The 16,619-nt window shown below is 47.2% G+C and overlaps 1 protein-coding gene across 2 annotated transcripts in view; it reads left to right on the plus strand.

The window, feature by feature from the left end:
- The first annotated feature begins 3,129 nt into the window (after nt 1-3,129).
- TTC21B (tetratricopeptide repeat domain 21B) overlaps nt 3,130-16,619 on the plus strand; it is an 86,651-nt gene continuing 73,161 nt past the window's right edge. For both annotated transcript variants that reach the window (XM_066575922.1, XM_066575923.1), the window contains exons 1-6: nt 3,130-3,219; nt 6,301-6,430; nt 6,514-6,624; nt 9,358-9,524; nt 10,956-11,078; nt 12,207-12,364. In XM_066575922.1, the coding sequence (XP_066432019.1) occupies nt 3,196-3,219; nt 6,301-6,430; nt 6,514-6,624; nt 9,358-9,524; nt 10,956-11,078; nt 12,207-12,364 (713 nt within the window). In that variant the 5' untranslated portion in view covers nt 3,130-3,195. The remainder of the gene's footprint in view (nt 3,220-6,300; nt 6,431-6,513; nt 6,625-9,357; nt 9,525-10,955; nt 11,079-12,206; nt 12,365-16,619) is intronic.

Genomic DNA, 16,619 nt, shown 5'->3' on the forward strand with positions numbered 1-16,619 from the left:
TTCATTTTGCCTCCCAAAAACTTTATAAAAGTGATCATAAAAACCGTATGTACCCAAATTGGCAGCCATAAAAACTACAGATCATCATGCAAAAAAACAAGCTCTCACAGAGCTCCGTCCATGAAAAAATAAAAAAGTTATAGGATTTTGAATGCAGCGATTTCCAAAAAAGGCATTTTTATTGTGAAAAAAACTAAAAAAAAAAGTTTTGATATTGCTATAAACATACCGATTCGCAGAAAAAATGTATCGTGACATTTATGCACCATGATTAACCCCTTAACGACCAATGACGTACCTGGTACGTCATGGTGCGTCGGGGTATGTATGAAGAGAGGTTGCGATGCAACCTCTCTTCATACAGTGCGGGCATCAGCTGTTTATAACAGCTGACATCCGCGGGCAATAGCCGCGAGCGGCCGCGCGGCCGATCGCGGCTATTAACCATTTAAATGCCGCTGTCAATTCTGACAGCGGCATTTAAATCCCCCGAACATCCGCACGGCCCCCCCGCGGTGAGATCGGGAGAGCCGTGCATGTGTCATGGCAGCCGGGGGCCTAATGAAAGGCCCCAGGGCTGCCTTAGCAGACTGCCTATCAAGCCGTCGCCGTGGGGTGGCTTCATAGGCTGCCTGTCAAAAAGCAATATGACGTAATGCTATAGCATTACGTCATACTGCAGGAGCGATCAAAGCATCGCATATTAAAGTCCCCCAGGGGGACTTCAAAGTAAAGTAAAAAAAAAAATCAATAAAGTCTTTTTTTAATTGAAAAAAAAAAAAAGTTGTAAAAGTTTAAATCACCCCCCTTTTGCCATATCTATTATTAAAAAATCTAAATAATAAATTAAAAATATGTATTTGGTATCACCGCGTCCGTAAAAGTCCGAACTATCAAAGTACCACATAATTTTTCCCGCACGGTGAACGTCGTTCGAAAAAAGAAATGAAGAACGCCAGAAATGCATTTTTTTAGTTACCCTGTCTCCCAGAAAAAACGCAATAAAAAGCGATCAAAAAGTCGTATGTATTCCAAAACGGTACTATCAGAAACTACAGGACATCCCGCAAAAAATGAAACCATGCTCAACTACGTCGACGGAAAAATAAAAAAGTTATTGTGCGCACAAAATGACCGCAGAAAATAATTGAAAAAAATTTTATGTCTTTAAAAAAAAAAAAAGAGGAGTATAGTAAAAAAAAACCTATACAAGTTTGGCATCGTAGTAATCGGACCGACCCATAGAATAAAGTTATCATGTCGTTTTTGTTGCCATTTGTGCGCCGTAGAAGCAAGACGCACTAAAAGATGGCAAAATGTCGTTTTGTTTTTCATTTTACTCCACTTAGAATTTTTTAAAAGTTGTTCAGTACATTATATGGTACTTTAAATAGCACCATTGAAAAATACAACTCGTCCTGCAAAAAACAAGCCCTCATACAGCGACGTGGATGGATAAATAAAGGAGTTATGATTTTTTTAAAGGGGGGAGGAAAAAACGAAAATGGAAAAAGAAAAATGGCTGCGTCATTAAGGGGTTAATGCTGGGAAAAAAAAAACAATGGCTGAATTGATGAAGTATTCTCTCCCTGATATCATAAAAAAATAATAAAAGTTTTACAATATCTATGTCTATGTGTTACAAAGTCTATGTGCCCAAAAATGGCACCAATAGAAAGTACAGATCGCCACGCAAAAAACAAGCCCTTATACGAACGTATCGACAAAAAAATGAAAAAGTTATGGGTTTTGAAAAGTGGAGATGAAAATCTTCCCAAAAAATCATTGCATCCTTATGGCCAAAAGAGGCCGTGTCCTTAAAGGAGATGTCTCGAGGAAGCAGTTAAATTTTTTTTTTGCCCAGTCCCCCCCATTAAACATACATTACTAAGCCCCCCTGTAAATGACATTTCTAGCTGGTTCGTACTTACCGTTCCAGCGTTTCAGCAACTTATATAAGTTTCCTCAAGATGGCCGCCGGCTCTTTCCCCGTCGCTCGCTGCAGCCCGACGTGCGCGCTCCCGAGACGCCGCCAGCTGTGTCTCCATGGCAACCGGACGCATCGCAGCCGCCGACCAGACGCCCCGCAGCCGCCGACCAGACAGCAGGTAACCGGCGCTAGCCCCCGGCTCCCCAGCGCTAGACCCTCAGCCCAGGTGAAGGCCCCGGAGCCCAGCGCTAGTTCCCCCGGCCTAGCGGCAGCCCCCCCCGGCCTAGCGACAGCCCCCCCATCGCAGCGGCAGCCCCCCCCCGGCCTAGCGACAGCCCCCCCCCGGCGCAGCGGCAGCCCCCCCCGGCCTAGCGACAGCCCCCCCATCGCAGCGGCAGCCCCCCCCGGCCTAGCGACAGCCCCCCCGGCGCAGCCCGGCGCAGCGGCGGCAGCCCCCCCCCCGGCGCAGCGACAGCCCCCCCCCCCCGACAAATCACTTACCTGGGAGGCTTCTCGGGGCTGCTGGGCTGGGCTGGGCTTCTCCGCTGGGCAGCTCCAGTTTCTGCACCTTCCTCTAACAGAGGATGGTGCAGAATGGCCGCTGCAGCGCGCTCCCGAGCAGTGACAGCTCGTCTGCGCATGCGCAGAAGAGCTGTAGCGGGGAGCACACTGAAGCGGCTCGTGCTGAATGGAGAAGACCGGACTGCGCAAGCGCGTCTAAAAAAGCAAGCTGCCAGCGAATTTAGACGGAACCATGGAGACGAGGACGCTAGCAACGGAGCAGGTAAGTGAATAACTTCTGTATGGCTCATATTTAATGCACGATGTATATTACAAAGTGCATTAATATGGCCATACGGAAGTGTATAGACCCACTTGGTTTCGCGAGACCACCCCTTTAAAGGGTTAAGGCAAAAAAGTAAGCTGGTGACCAAGGGGTTAAATAAATTAGTACCGTTGCTTCAGTAGCACATGCCCCGCCGTCACCCCATAAACAGCCCCACATTATAATGCGAGGCGAATACAAGGCTTTCCCTCTAGTGCTCGAAAACTAGTCCACTGACTGCGGGAGAAGGAAGAGCGCTGTGACGTCATCACGTCAACGTTGTCTCTGTCCGAGGGCTTCGAGCGTTGTCAGGAGCGCCGGCTGCGTACTTCCGGTGGGCGGAGCTACGGAACTGGTCCATAGTAGGAGCTCCGGGAGTGTACTTCCGGCGGGCGGAGCTACAGAAGTGGTCCATAGTTGTGTGCGGAGTCCAGGCGTTATGGCTGCTGATGCTGCCGCTCAGGTGGGACCGGCTACACCTTGTTACTGACTGCTGCGGGCTGTACGCGAGCGCCGCACAGTGGCTGCTGCCTGCTAGTACTTGCATGGCGTTTATTATTAGCACCGAGATATTATGGGACATTCTGGAAAGGAATGAAAATAAAGCGGATACAGTGTTACTGAGATGGATGTGTGGCTTGTAGTGCAATGTATACCCCCCCCCCCCCCCAAGGCTCCTGCAGGCGGAACGTATTTGCACCGCCCGTTGCGTGTGCGATAAGCAGAGAATAGAACACATTGGTGCACCATGAAGGGGGGGTTGGGGTGCGCAAATGTACGTGCAATACGCTGCGTAAACCCGGCATCAGGACCTCATTAGGCTTTATAGCCATTTATTCGGGGCAGGGGTGTGCCATGTGAACGCGCCGTGCCTGCGCAGATACGCACGGTAATGTATGCAGGCGAGGGGGCAATCAAGCGGCGTTCGCAGATACATTGTGTTTAGGCGAGCGTGTTTACGCATCTGAGGGAGGTTCAATAGAGATGGAAGAACATGTACTCCCCAGAAGTATAAGAGAAAAGTGGAATGAACAGGAGCCTACTAATGTTACTGCGCCCGATGCATGTGGAATAAATGGGGCGGGGGTATAATAGAACTACGGCTTATAGGGAAATGAATCTATAGTCCACAAAAGTAGATGCCTAGTATGCAGTGGGGCAAACGGGGTAGCGGCCGAGCCTGCGGTGGGGCGACCGGGGTAGCGGCCGAGCCTGCGGTGGGGCGACCGGGGTAGCGGCCGAGCCTGCGGTGGGGCGACCGGGGTAGCGGCCGAGCCTGCGGTGGGGCGACCGGGGTAGCGGCCGAGCCTGCGGTGGGGCGACCGGGGTAGCGGCCGAGCCTGCGGTGGGGCGACCGGGGTAGCGGCCGAGCCTGCGGTGGGGCGACCGGGGTAGCGGCCGAGCCTGCGGTGGGGCGACCGGGGTAGCGGCCGAGCCTGCGGTGGGGCGACCGGGGTAGCGGCCGAGCCTGCGGTGGGGCGACCGGGGTAGCGGCCGAGCCTGCGGTGGGGCGAACGGGTTAGCGGCCGGGTCAGCGGTGGAATGAGCAGATCATCTTCATAAGATGCCTAATAATTGTCCTGTGTCGGATGCGTGTGGAATGAGCGGGATAGATGTGCAGCTTAGTGGCGTCCTGTGATTTTGCTGCGCCCCGTAGATGTGGCATTCTGAGGATTTGTGTAGCTTATAGGGGAATGAACATATACGCCACAAAAGTAGATGTGTAATTTTCCTTTACAATACAGAGATGGAATGAACAGCAGAGATGTGTAGCGTATAGTGGAATGAACAAGTGCCTGTAGATGCAGAGTCATTTTCCATTTTCACAAGTTAGACGTGAATAGAATGATAGAATGAACCCCGTGTTCCGTATACATAGAGGTGTACGCAACGACCTGAAACGGCAGAGCGCGGTGGAAGCCTGTAACCTCAGAGACCGGCGAATGAACCGACATTGAGCATCCTCTGTTTTTCCATGTAGACCTGTTTGGATACATATGGATGGCTTTTCAAATTGCCATGGGCAGCAAGCATTAGGCCCCATCGCTGGCGAATCATGCCAGCCGACCCTTTCTATAGCATTGCTATGGAAAGTGCCGACCTCTGTCTGCGAGTGGAGAATCATTGCAATCCTCCATTTGCAGTGGGCAATTCGCAGCCTATCTATGGCCCCCTGTTCACGGCCGTTGCGAATTCCTGCGGCAGATCGCCGCCGCAGAATCTCCGCCGGTCAGCCCCTCATGCTGCGAATTACCCGCCACGAACGGAGAATCACAATGATTTTCTGCTTGTGGACAGGGGCTGGCGCTTTCCATAGCAATGCTATGGAAAGCGTCGGCTGGCGTGATTTGCGGGCGGTTTACCGCAAGGCGAATACACGTCTGTGGACAGGAGGTCTATCAGATAGGGCCGACCAGCGGAGATTCGGCGGCGGCTCCCACGGGACTTTGCAATGCCCGTGGACAGAGGGTCTAAGTATTGCAGATTTTGGTTACTCCTCCTGCTGCATCGCTGAACCTCCACGCGTGACAAATAGGGCCTTACATTGAGGATGACGGCGGCTGCAGAACTACAGCGCCAATTTACAACCACTCTACTACAATTTATAGTATGATTAGTTAAAACACAAAACTAATAGACCCAAACCATAATGCCGCAATATGGAGGATGCGGCTGACCTTTCACCTTTGAAGGCCTGGGCACTTCGTACCACTAGCTACAACCTGGGAACAGCACTCTGTCAGCAGTCTTCAGCCGGGCTGATGCGTAACATGTGGTATGACGCAGCTTCTTACGGCCGTGTGAGCAGGCATATCCCGGCGTGAGGCAGTGATCTTGCACGGCGCATAACGGCGTATCTCACTCACGCTGCGATGCACATTTTGACTTGTTCTAGTTTTTTTTCATTGCCCGGTCTGTCGCTTAACTGATGTTGCGTAAAATAAAGCGCCTGTACGCAATGTACATTTATTACCCACCCATAGAGAACAATAGGGCTCCATTGTGCGTAGCACGTGGTAAAATAGAACAGACTGCGTTCTTTTGTACGCGCGTATGATATGCGATCATAAAACGCTAGTGTGAACGGGTCGATGAAAATCAATGTACTTTCGTTACAACGTAACACGTGATGAAAAGACAGTCATGTGAGCACGCTCTTAAAGTGACCTTGAAATCAATGAGAGCCGTGCCTGCAGTTACAAGCGCCGGCCACTACACGGAGGTCGGCGCAGTGGCTTCCTCTACGATTTCTGTGTATTTGCCGCGCTGCCCTGTCTTCTCAGCTGATTGGTCGGGGTCCCGAGCGATGGAACCCAGACGATCAGCTATTGATGACTTATCCTGAGAATGTTTTTTTTTTTCCTGGAAAACCCCTTTAAGATGAAATAGCTTGTTGATTCTGTGTTTTATGCATCATGCAAATGTTTTCACGCATTTTCCTGTTAGCTTTTAGTATGAGTTTACCCAGAATCCACTGCTGGTATGGGAATGGTCGGGGGAGTTCTAGCAAGCACTTGCTGCAGTAATTGTTTCCTCTTTCCAGGCATTAATTAATTACTACTGCCAGGAAAAGTACTTCCATCATGTGCAGGCGGCCGCTAACGAGGGGCTCAAGGAGTATGCTAATGATCCGGTGTTCCTCTTTTTTCGGGCCGTCGGGATGTTAATGGAAGGTAATAGATTCTATGTGAGGTTCGCTCTCGGTGGTCTCCGCCGCAGCACTAATGTCACGTCTGCTTCCTATTGTGTATCACAGATCAAGTGTCCGAGTCCATCCGAGAGCTGGAGGCGGTAAAAGACAAGGCGGACGTCTCGCTGTCGGCTTTAATGGCTTTGATCTACGCGCACAAGAAGAGCTCCCATCCAGGTAGTCATCACCGGTTGCTGTTGGAATTAATAGTCCTATCGGCGGCTGTCGGGGAGGATTGATCAGATGGATACACAGCATATAGACGTCTAGTCTTAGAGGGCTCGTCTCATGACTGACTTGTCTTACTTACATTATGGGGGTTTCACTGCTGAATACCCCATTTATTCTGAGAATGGTGACCCCCGTGCCTCCTTTTTCTTTTTCCCACCGTGGGATCACTGAACCAACCTGCGGTGATGGCATATTGCATGCAGCGTTAGCCCCACATGCGTTCTGTCTCTCCATTCATTTCAATGGGGCTGATGGTTGGCTGTTTCCATCAGTCCCATTGGAAGGAATGGAGTAGCGCATGCCTGACCACGGCTCCATTCAGCGTGACGTCGCTACGGGTTGGTTCAGCAATCCTGCAGCGATGAGAAGAGGGGGGACATGGGACCCTGTTCTTGGGATCGGTGGGGATCTCCGCAATGAGACCTACAACGATGAGACTTATCACTTTATCCTATGGTGACAGAAGTCAGCTGTCCGTAATCCTGCTGGCAGTGTACAGAGCCGGAAGCAGATAGCTCTACACTCCTTGGCTCAGGTTGGTATGTGCAGGGACTCTTCTGGTTTAACTCAATGGGGGCTGTGCCTACAATACCAACCCAGGCTGCTGCAATGTCTATGGGGTTGTCCAAAGTACCGAATTAAGTAGAAACAGTGCCAGTAAAATGGAATATGATGGGAGCAGTGCCCGTAGTACCAACCCAGTTGTCTGCTCCGGCTCCACGCACACTGACTGCGGCCCCGTGAGCAGCTAATCACGTCCTGAGCTTGGACTGAGAATAGGCCATCAATAGCTTAGGGTCCTTTTACATGGGACTATTTGACGGGTGCTGATTTCCCAACAGGTTGTCCTAGCAATTAATTTAGAGGGGTTTCCCCCTAAAACAATATATTAACTGCACACAGGATAGGTGATAAATGTTTGATCCGTAGTGGTCTGACTGCTGGGACCCTTAAGGATCACAAAAATGTCTCATTTCAAGTCCTCCTAATGAATGGAGCTGCAAAGCAAGTGTGTGATCATCGCTCCATTCGCTTCTAGGAGACTGACAGAGATAGCTGAGTGATGCACTTTGCTATTTCCATAGGCAGTAAGTTGAAGGGTAGTCACTAGAAGGGCTCGAGGTCCGCTGTTGGCATCCTCCCTGGGAGTCCTAGCCATTGGACTCCCAGCAATCATAAATTGATCACCTATTCTGTGGGCAGGTGGTAAATGATTAACGCCTTTAAATGCGTGAATTTCTCACATACAAGGTAAGAAAGACACATTTGTGCTAAATATTAAAGATTTGGGAGGTTAAAAAAGAAACGGCACCACCCTTGGTGTAAGGCTGTGTCTGGTATTGCAGCACAGTGCTGAACACAGGCTACAGACAAGAGTGGTGCATTTTCTGAAGAAGAAACTTTTTATTTTTTCTTCTAATTGTGTAATTTAAAAAAAAAATGTTTTAATTAAAATGCGAGTCTGTAATTGTAATGCATGGACGTAGATGTGTTTTTAATTGATTAGCTAATTGGACCCACCGGGCTTCATCAAAGTGCTCCTCCACATTGGAACCTCTTAAAGAAGAACTTTTTTCTTTCCTGACTATAATAGTCTGATTGGTGGGGGTTTCATCACTGAGACCCCACCGATCCCAAGAACGGAGGTCCTGTGCCATTCCCTCTGTCTTTCACTGCAGGCTTACTGCAGCACCCACAGTGAGGACCAGACTGAATGTGGAGGTGGTCGTGCCTCCGCATTTATTTTCATGGGACTGCCAGAGATAGTCGAGGGCTTGTACTTGCCTGTTTACGTGAACCACGGTGATATGAATGGAACATTTAATCTGTTGTTACTGCAGGTGGGTGACACAGTGACAGAAGAGTTGGACACGGGACCCCCATTCTCAGGATTGGTGGGGGTGCCCAGACTCCAACTGATCTCACTTTTATTTGTGGATAGGTGATAAGTGTTTTCTGTTACAACCCCTTTAAGTAAGTACTTATAATTCCGATAATAAAACACATATGGAGAATTTTTCTTAGAACTCTGTTTTGTGCTGTTCCTCAGTTATTCCTCCTGGAAATGTATGAATAAATTGACAGTTCAATAATTTTGCTAGACTGGAAACACCCTAAGCGGTCCACTAAAGCTGCCTGGATCTGGGTAGTCACAGCGTGGTGTCCTTCTATAAGCTCACTTATCTGGCTCAGGGTTGCCCTGATAAGGTATGAGGGCAATGGACAGATTACCCAGCAATGGCAGAAGAGATACCAGCTTAGTTTGCCCGCCCTAGTGTGTAAGAGATTCTACTTTGTAGTCTTCCCTTCCTAATGTTCTTAGTCACGCTGAGCGAGTTCTTCGCTGTGTTTTCCTCCTGTTTATCCTGGATTCCCCAATAGGGAATCTATTTCCCCCCGGTTTCGTAAGCTTGCAACAAAATGTAACAGAAACGGGTACAAAAAATGAGAATTAACCATTTATTTGTGCAATTTTCTCCAGTCCTTTGGCGCTGCATATATCCCGAAGTGCCTTTGTGTTTTCTTTGTTTCATTGTAACAATTATTTCTTGATATTTCATGTTTATCAATAAATGTTCCTTTAAAAAAGAAAAAACCAAAAAGCGTGTTCTTACTCTCTTTTGCTACAATGTGTGATGGTGCGGACACCTTTTATAAAGTTACTCTAAATCTGCCCAGACAGGGAAGCCATTCAGGATATGGAAATGAAGTTGAAAGAGCAACGAAAGACGGCCGGACCCAGAGCCTTATATTACGCGGGGCTGTTCCTGTGGCACATGGAGCGCCATGACAAAGCTCGGGAGTATGTCGACAGGATGATTAAAATATCTAGTGGAGACAGAGACGTAAGTAGCACAACGGCGTAATACACCCACATCTGGTAAACCTGCGGAGTATCACATGGGTGCTCCCACCTTGTAAACTGATGGCATATTGCTAGGCTGTGCCGTCACTTTATTATCGGTGGGAGTCTGACTTCTGAGACCCTCCTGCTCCTTAGAAGGAAGGGGGTATAGCACTGATTGAGCACTGGACACATTTAGGCTGTATTCACACGGGCGACTGCGGTCCGTAAGAAACGGTTCAATATTTCATGTGTTGTTTTGTTTTTTTTTTGGTCAAAAAATGGCTAAATTCAGCCTTAGTCCTTCCTTGCACAGCTGACGCTCCAGCCACGCACTGTGCATTCAAGATGCACCCGGCGTTATTCAAGTAAATCTTAGGCTCCACTCCCATCCAAAGCCTTACTGAGGATCATGCTGGATATTAGCACTCGGATCTGTGATCGCTGTGCTGGCAGACATTCTACTGAGCGTTTAGCTGCACTCCTGTATATGTTGCATTTTGGCCTAGCTCATTTGGATGTATGATTACCGTGCATTACGCGAGTGCTGTAAGCCCGTGTGACACGCAATAACTCACAGGCAATCAGTTACATTGCCTTTATGCAGTTCAGATGACATTGGCATTTCGGAATTGCGCAAAAAAGAACGCAGCATGTTGTATTTTGCTGCGTACCTATGTGAGATGGAGCCCATTATTCTCTATGAGCACGTACACATTCGCCCATTCACCTTTTATAGTGATAAAGTGACGGTGCAGGAAATAGAAACAAAAAGGCGTACCGCACCTGATAGCGTGCGTGCTGTTATGCACAGTACAATTGCGCCATTATACGCTTCAGTATGCCAGGTCATAGAGCTGGCTCCAGAGCTGTAAGACACTGCATGACCCCACAGTGTGTTACACTTACGGCCTGTGAAGGATAAAGGACTACAATTATCTACATCCAGCATGTTGTTATACGCAGGTTTTAGAGAAATGACTCTGGAGGAATTCGCACCAGATGCCCAAGCCTCTTAATACATTTGTTGCATCTTCAGCCTCTTATGCGACTCCTCCTGAAGTGTGCACTCAGACACTTCTGCCTCCTAACCCAATAGTTTAGCGCCGGGGACCCATCGCTGTCCGTGCGGTTGGCTGGATTTTTTTAACCAAAGTTTTTCAAAGTAACCTGTAAAATGTTCTAAGAGAAGATCGCAGGAAAGAAAATCCCGGAATTGTAGCAAAGGGCTGATTTATCATTACAGCAAGTAAAAAAAAAATCGCCTTCTATTTCACGCCTTGCGTTATATGCCCACGGGAATGTAAGTGCTGAAAGAGGTCAGAACTCCATCACAAGTGATTCTGTGAAGAATCCTACGACTTCTGACCTAGAAGAGATGCGTTTTATTGTCTGACGGGAAGAAATGAATTTCCGAGCTCTGGTCTTGCAGGGATTGGTGTTGAAAGGGTGGCTGGATCTGACCTGTGGGAGAGAAGCGTATGCCAAAAAGGCTGTGAAGTACTTGGAGGAAGGCCTGCACGATGACATGGATGTGTTCGCCATGATGGGAAAGGTAAGGGCTTGAAAAATACTGATTGGGCTGCAATCGTATCGGGTAAGGAATCTACTTGCAGATTGACTTTTTAACAACTATTACAACTTTCCACTAATTGAACTCAAATTTTATTCAGTAACTGAAATTACTGAAGTAACTTAAAAACCTTTTGATGTGTCTGAGCAACATGGCAAAAGTTTTGATTGGCGCGGGGGGGGGGTTGAGTGCTGAGACCACCGCTGATTACTCAAAGGAAAGGGCAGCAGCGCTTACCCGAGCTCTGTGCCCCTTCAGCTGTCTACTGCCTGTTGGCTTCTCTTGGCAGCTGATGATGGATGCATAGAAGTGAGGTCTATAGAAGTCTATGCACTAGAGAGAGGCGAGTATACTCGCTAAGGCACATTACTCAAGCGAGTATTGCCTTAGCCGAGTATCTAGGAAAGGAGGGGAGATCTCTCTCTCCCTCTCTCCCCCCCCCCCCCCCCCCCCGCTCCCCGGCCCCCAAATCTTTAGAGACGAGCGGGGAGATACTCAGCTAAGGCACTACTCACTCGAGTAATGTGCCTTAGCGAGTATACTCGCTCATCTCTACTATGCACCCATCGCCAGCTGCTAAGGGGAGTTGACAGGCAGTGAAAACAACTGAAGGGGCACATAAACGTGATCGCCATATCGAACAGCAAAAGTAACACTTCGACTTTCTCTCCACTACATAGCCCCCCGATCATTTGATCAGGGGTGGGGCATGTCAAAGGCTTTTAATCCCGAGTTACATCAGTGTCTTGTGATCTGGGGCAGAGCATGTAACGCACGCATGGACAGGTGGTTGTAGGTGTTTTGATTCTGGTTGCAGCAACTATACATTATCCATTGTATAAATGGAGTATAATGAAATTTTGGAACAAACTTTCTGCAATGATTCCTACGTCTTGTAAGGAGCCTCCACCTGTCCGAGCTGCAGCAATGCAAAGAGTTTATTCTCCATGGGAGGAAAACGTCGCCTTTCTGGCTGAGTGCATTTAACGGTTTTAGGACGCTGCGTTTTTTGGGGGGTTTTTTTTCGGTTTCTCTGTGATTATTTGGAAAGAATCAGATTGCTCGCGCCGCATTCAGCACTTCATGTATTTATCTGTTTTTCTCCTCTAGGCTCACTATTATGAGCTGCGACAGAATTATTCTGGAGCCCTGGAAGCCATGAACAAAATCCTCGCCAGCCATCCAGGCTTCACCCCAGCTCTGGTGAAGAAGATGAAGCTCCAGCTGGCCCTGCAGGACTGGGAACAGACGGTGGAGACGGCACTAAGGTTCACCACACAGCTTTCACGCCACCAATGTGTCATGTGCCTTGTTTCCCGATAGAGAGGTTGCGCTGTGTGCCCGCCGCTGGCATCTCACTTGTTAGGAAAGCGGAGAAGAACTAATTGGGGAATTAAACGGCTGATACTTGAAAGCGAGATGTCAATCTTCTGTAGCCTGAACGGTTTTTCAGAAGCCTTGCAGATTTTGTGTGGATGTAAATAACATCACTGTGTATTGTCACTGCATCCGTAGTACATGCTCCATGTATAAAGGGTAGGGGCAAATTCAGGATTTTTGCAGAGGATTTTTCCAGTGCATTGGTGAAAACAGCAAAATGCACCCTCCACCCCCCCCCCTTCCCCTTTCAACTCACCCACCTATTTTATGGACTGTCCTAGCAGTTCTGGAAGTTTAGTAGTGTAGAATAACACCTCGCTCTGCGTATGATCATGTTTGTATCCGTATATGAGCTCCTTTACATAAATGTGTTTGCCGTCCACGTTCCAACTTTTACTATAAACACAAGGCCGTATTCACATGGTTCTTTTCCTGTGCGAGTTCTTTCCGTCTCAGAATCTTACAGAACTTGTACGGGAAAATCGCCCGTGTGACTACAGCCTAAATAAGGGAAAAGGAATAATACCTCTGCAGCGCCACCTATTGGAAGGCTGCATTCCTGCAAGTCAATATTAGACTCTTTATACAAGCCTTTTAACAATGACTGGGAATTGAAAGCCGAGCCAGAATCCATACACAGACAGCTGTCTCGGGGGGTGGTGGGTGGAGTGTTGCCCCTCATCAATGTGCAGTAAGGAGAAAAGATAGCGTTCCTGATTGCAGCCTAAATAAATGTTTTACTTGCAGCCCCTGTGTTTTAGGCTGGATTCACACCAGTTTTTGGGTTCCCCTGCATTGAACAGATCCTATGATGGCATTGGACAGTGCTGAATGCACCCTGTAGACTACAATGGGGTCCGTCCTGCTTCCTTTATACCTCCGGCATTCTCTGGGATGAAATAAGGCAGCGTGCTGTTCTGTTCTATCCAGGGTTTTAGGCTGGATCTGCATCGAACGGCACCTCTGGCACAGATGTAAACGGAGTCTTACTATAGTTTAGAAAACACTGCTTGAGTTTATAGCGTGTTTAGCTGCTTGGCAATACTTGGCCACTGGGTGGCAGTGTTCCCTTGTTGTGAGATTCAGTTATTTTTCTCTTGATTTCAAGGGGTATCCCAGGTATTTACTATTGAGGACCTATCCTGGAGGATAGTGCGATGGTTTAGGTTGCTGCAGGTGGTGGATTGTTTTATTTTATTTTTATTTTTTAAATATTCTGTAGTGTTTATTGTTGTGTTTTTTTTTTTTTTATATTTTTGAAAGTATTTTTTTCCCCCCAGTTGCCATATAAGACATATGGGGTACATTCACAATTTTTCTTATTTCGCAGTTTTCCACTGTAGGTGGGGCATCCATAGGAGTCCAAGTAACATGGGAAAACATCCCGCCGTGGTGACATTACTCATGGGCAGAGCTGGGCTGGGGTCTGCGCATACCCTGCAGCTCTGTCATACTGCGGGTATCATGTGATCGCTGAGTGCAGTACAGGAAACGGTGCCGCCACTTCCTCTATTCACTACATAGCACTGACTGAGCGCCATGTAGGTTGGAGAAGAGAACGCAGAAGCTGTTATAAACCGCTTGTCTTTTCCGAGGCCCCCGCTGTTTTTTTCTTAGATTGTGGTTATTATATTTTTTCTTTGTTATGTAATATTAAAATACTGTGGTTTTTATGCGATATTATATACTGAATATATTATATCTCCTCTTGTGTTTTTACCGGTACAGAATATACGATCTGATATTATATTGCGTTGTGTGTGGCTCCCACGCTGGTATACTTGATGCTCCGTTATTAGTGTGGTGCGGGATCTTGGATTGTGCTTGTATTAACATGCCACTTGTTTATTACTTTTTTTTATAACATTTTTTCTCTTGGAGATGGAGTGACCAAAAAACTGCTTCTGGTGTGGTGATCTTTTTTTTTTCTTTCACTGGGCGATGTTCACCGTGTGTTTCTTTGATAGATTGGACTTTTATAGATGTGGCGATACCAAATAGTTTTTTTTTTTTTGTTTTTTTTAAACTTTATTATAAATACGGGAAAATGTGGGGCGGGTAGACTTTTAATGCTTTTAATTTTTCTAATAAAACCCTCTTACTCATTTTTACATCCTCCAGAGGGGGACTTGGGGACTTGAACTTGCAATCGTTTGATTCATCATATAGTATAGTACCATACTATTACGTTATACCATGATCTCACAGGCATTCTACCAAGCAACGCCACGGGCATGGCTTAATAGGTTACCAGACATGAAGGTGCTGGGGACCAACAGAAGGCCCCAGGCTGCCATGGCAGCCGAACGGCAACCAGGGATCTCATCGCAGGGGGGACCATACAGGAACCCTGCATAACCAATTGGGAAATTTAAATGTCAGAACAGACAGTGGCATGTACATGGTTAACAGCTGCAATTGGCGCTCGCTCTGATCGTGGCTGTCAGCTGTAGAGTATAAAGTGGGACCGGCTCCCGATTTCCCTCCATACAAACCCGAAATGCATAGGACTTGTACACCCCGTGTCGTGAAGGGGTTGAATCCACGTCATATATTTACAATTGCTTACAGTGTTTGGTTCTTATCTGGTTAATGAGAAGTTTATACAATTATGCCAAATCCTATTTTTAGTTTCTGTGGTTTCCACCATCACATATATATTCATATAATCCTTATTGGAAGCTCCTGTATTTTTCGAAGGTCCTTGATATCTTGTGCTTCAAGTAACCAGTGACCTTAAGGGCTCATTCACACGGCTGTATGAGTACAACACCGGTGAGTCTCGCAGTGTTGTACTCATCGCAGTCTCTACGCTCTACCAACAGAAGACCCATCAGATTGCATGTGGGCTGCGATGGGCACTACGCATGCCCGAGATTATGATGTCACGGACATGCGCACTCAGACATTTTTTTTTCTCAAATCCCCCAGGACTCCACATTAAAAAGGGTTGTCTCGCGAAAGCAAGTGGGGTTAAGTACTTCTGTATGGCCATATTAATGCACTTTGTAATATACATCGTGCATTAAATATGAGCCATACAGAAGTTATTCACTTACCTTCCCTGCGCTGGCGTCCCCGTCTCCATGGCTCCGTCTAATTTCAGCGTCTAATCGCCCGAAGGTAAGTGAATAACTTCTGTATGGCTCATATTTAATGCACGATGTACATTACAAAGTGCATTAATATGGCCATACAGAAGTACTTAACCCCACTTGCTTTCGCGAGACAACCCCTTTAAATGCATTGTGAAGGGGCGGAATTTCAATATGCAGCCCTTTAAGGTCTCCGTATGAAACGCAGAGAAATAGAGCATGATGCGATTTATTTCTCTTATGGATGTCCCCTCGCAGCTACAACGCAGGTGTAAATGGAACAATGAAAGTCCATTGCCTCTATTCACCACGTGTTACATACAGGAAATACCTGTGCGCAATACGCCGTGACAATACGCCCGTGTGAATGAGTGCTAATGGGGTGGAAGTGGGGTCTACATCTCTTAGACATTTATGGCATTTTCTGTGCATATTCGAGAAGTGTCTTAAGATTGGACTATTTCTTTAAACGTTGTTCCCATCTTGGCCAAACCTGATAGTAACACTAATCTATTTCCATAACCCCCATAGAAGTCGATAGGAGTACCTCTGCAGCTCCACCTATTGGAAGGCAGCATTCTTGCAACTCAATGTTAGATGGGAATACATCATACCATAGACTTGTTGTGGAATTGTAGCTGCCAAATCAGAACTTCCACAGAAAAGTAAATGGTGCTTTAACAAACCCCATTCGCTCACAGCACAAAGAAAATCTGTCATGGGTTCTTGGCATTAACGAAAATCTTCTGTATCGTACGTTTCCGTCGTCATTCACAACTGATTGACTCACTATTAGGCCTCGTTCACACAGGCGACAAAGTCGTGCGATTTTTCACGCATTGCGACAATGCTAAAATTCGCATTTATGTGAAGCCCATATTTTCCTATGAGTTCCTTCACATTTGCGATGTTTTTGAGCATGTGACATTGGGAGTCAAAAACTTTGCGTGTCCCGTGATATGCCCGCGACTTTTGTAGCCTTTGTCTTCCTATGAAGCCTTCCTCTCTAGGAAATCCTACTGTCAAAGCCTAAACTAAACCCTAGCTG

Source organism: Eleutherodactylus coqui, chromosome 8 (genome assembly GCF_035609145.1).
Source record: "Eleutherodactylus coqui strain aEleCoq1 chromosome 8, aEleCoq1.hap1, whole genome shotgun sequence".
NCBI lineage: Eukaryota > Metazoa > Chordata > Amphibia > Anura > Eleutherodactylidae > Eleutherodactylus > Eleutherodactylus coqui.